This window comes from Hyaloscypha bicolor (genome assembly GCF_002865645.1).
Source record: "Hyaloscypha bicolor E unplaced genomic scaffold K444scaffold_15, whole genome shotgun sequence".
NCBI classification, from domain to species: Eukaryota; Fungi; Ascomycota; class Leotiomycetes; order Helotiales; family Hyaloscyphaceae; genus Hyaloscypha; species Hyaloscypha bicolor.
The window spans coordinates 2,003,460-2,006,131 of NW_020194517.1; the positions used below are offsets into that span (position 1 = coordinate 2,003,460).

A 2,672-nucleotide genomic window follows, 5' to 3' on the forward strand; every position below is an offset into this window, starting at 1 on the left:
ACTATCTAATATCTATATGCTTCCTAGTAGTAAGAATTTTCCTACTACTGCCCTTAGCAAGCCTTTAATCCCATATAGCTTCGTCTTTAGCAGACTAATTATTAGTAGGGTCTTTAGTAATAGGGGAGGGCAAAAACTGAGTACTAGAGGAATATACTCCTGGTATAGTAATATCAAAATATTGCTTTGCTCGGCCATAGATATATTAACGAGATATACGTAGGACTAGAGATAAACGAAGGGTTGAAAGAGACATATTGGAAATAAGGTAATTAATTGGGAGGTATATAGAATTAGTAATTATACTTGGAAAGTAGGTGCTTGTACTGTGAACTATGTACTGTAAACTGTGTCTAGGTAGTAAAAAGGGAGCAGAGGCCCTATATATATCTAGAAGCTATGGAAAAGTGTCTTTACCCCTATTACATACTGAGAACTAAAGGGTTTCAGCTATTAGTCTTAAGGATATATTATTACATACTGAGAACTAAAGGGTTTCAGCCATTAGTCTTAAGGATATATTATTATATACTGAGAACTAAAGGGTTTTAGCCATTAGTCTTGAGGATATATTATTACATACTGAGAACTAAAGGATTTCAGCCTCCTCAGCCCCGAAACCCCAATATTATGCAATTGATTAATTGGCCATTCGATTAATTAATCGGCCCCCTTATTAATTAATCGGGACCCACTGTGGCTTGCGAATCGTATTCCATTTCCTATTAATCAATGGGAGCTACGATTGATTAATCGGAAGGCCGATTGACCAATCGTAGCGCCCGATTAGTAAACCGCTCGTATTGACGAACGGGCGTGAACAGTTCGCGACTCGAGAAACGAGAGGATGTTATACAGGCAGGACTATAAAGGTCTAGATATTAGCTTGCAACATTCTACATGACTGATTGCGTTTCTATTTCTATTATATCAATATATGGTACAGCTTTCCCCAAACCGTTCTTATAAATCAACGCCCCTCACAATATTAACGTCTCGTTCTCGCCTTGCCTATACACCGCACAAAACTTTCACACTCTATTCCAGCTATGTCTTATAGTTGTGGGCCTTAGTACTTGAATCAACCAAATTAGATGTCGAGTTGTCAGGCAAAGCCTGTAAACGTAATGCGGTGGCCTTGGCGGAAAAGTCTTGTAATTGAAGGAAGTTTTGGTTCATAGAAAACGAGCGTCTGAAATTTTTGGAGCTCGGGCTCTGCAGGCCTTGGGGTGGAGAGCTATGATTCGTTTGCGAATCGTCTGGAGTTCGGGATTGAGGGAATAATGGGCGGAGGGTTGGGAGGCAGGCAGCGACAATGCCAAGGCAGGCCTCGGCAGCCGACCATATTGTAGGAAGTGTCAAATCCCCTATTTTGTAGCGTCAATATCTTTCTATAGGTACACATCAAAGAATGACTCACAAGTTTGGTCACTGCCATGAATTTGGAAAAGAGAACACCACCTGGCCAGACTAATAGCACAAGTTCTGTTGTGATAAGTCTAACGCTCCTGATTTACGTTCAGGAGTACTCACAAAGAACCAAGGAGGAAGATGCCGGTCAGCAGAAGCTTCTGTTGAATTGATGATTGCAGATACCACACAGCATGTAACGGTAGAAAGAGGGTTATAAAGTCGGTTATAACGTTGAGTCCAGAGCCGACAATATAAAATACTGTTGCATTAATGCAAGAACCTTCGCCACTCTTATCCCAGGTATATTTTAGTGGCCGGCACGTCAGGGACACAACAAAGACAACCATTATACCCCAGAGGAATAAGAACACTCCGAGAATATATGCAGTATATCGGAAATAGCTCAAGACCCCGAAGATACGGATATATAGTAGGAGGATAGATATCTTGATAATCGGTATGGCTACTGCCCAAAGAAGCTGGGAGGCAAAGAATATCTTGGACCCTCTTTGATTAGGGATAAATCGTAACGTGAGTGCAGCTATCTTACCTGTGCTTCATGGATAATGTCTGCAGAGGTTAGGGTGTCGATGTGTCTTCCAAGCCCGTATGTCGAAGCTGGTAATTCAGAATTCAGTCATCAAACATAAATGTGAGAGCCCTTAACATTTAACATACCCACAATATTGCAAGCGCATATTGACCATGAGAGCGGCTGTCGAATGTCAAAATTAAAGTGAATAACTGGGAGTGATTCCATGATACTGACCAGAGCTACAATAATGGTTATGTCGTCAGACTCGAGTGGTAAATTCCTTATTCTTCTAGCCAAAACTCGAAGAATGATAGCAATTCCAGCCAAAATGCCAACCAGAAGATTCACCGACACAATAGTCGGCTGCTGATTGTCCGTCATATTCTCTAGAGATTGAGATTCTGCCGTCGACGGATAATAGGTAACCGAAAGAGCGAAATATTTGTCAAAAATAGCAGAGAAGGAGCTTTGATATCGAAAGAAAGTGAATCCGCTTTATTAATCTATTCTCTATTAGGATCGCAGGTCCAAGCGCTGTCACTGTCTCCATTGGCTGAGATACGATAGTGGCATACACCATCCTCCCCTTCGCCGCACCGCCTTACTACGGATCCTAACCCTACCGAGCCGGTCGGTTAAGTCTGTGCGTGCAGTATGGCTCCTTCAACACCCCCTCGATCTCATGCACCTTCCTAACTAGGAAGTCCTTACGAGCTTAGTAAGC

General features: G+C 42.1%; 1 protein-coding gene across 1 annotated transcript; it reads right to left on the reverse strand.

The window, feature by feature from the left end:
• Nucleotides 1–907: 907 nt before the first annotated feature.
• Nucleotides 908–2,360, reverse strand: K444DRAFT_581191 (uncharacterized protein). Its single transcript, XM_024877735.1, has 6 exons — nucleotides 2,183–2,360; nucleotides 2,092–2,128; nucleotides 1,964–2,031; nucleotides 1,534–1,910; nucleotides 1,421–1,485; nucleotides 908–1,367 (listed from the first exon to the last, which is right to left on the reverse strand). Exons 1-6 carry the CDS (start codon nucleotides 2,327–2,329, stop codon nucleotides 1,048–1,050), a joined length of 1,014 nt encoding a protein of 337 aa, XP_024743240.1. The 5' UTR covers nucleotides 2,330–2,360; the 3' UTR covers nucleotides 908–1,047.
• Between the last annotated feature and the right edge of the window lie 312 nt (nucleotides 2,361–2,672).

Bases quoted from the DNA above. Each gene is read 5' to 3' on its own strand.
- K444DRAFT_581191 (XM_024877735.1), bottom strand. From the start codon at position 2,329: ATGACGGACAATCAGCAGCCGACTATTGTGTCGGTGAATCTTCTGGTT. The intron at 2,032-2,091 runs GTATGTTAAATG...CTGAATTACCAG, and splicing joins ATGCGCTTGCAATATTGTGG to CTTCGACATACGGGCTTGGA. The intron at 1,486-1,533 runs GTGAGTACTCCT...TTATCACAACAG, and splicing joins ATCTTCCTCCTTGGTTCTTT to AACTTGTGCTATTAGTCTGG.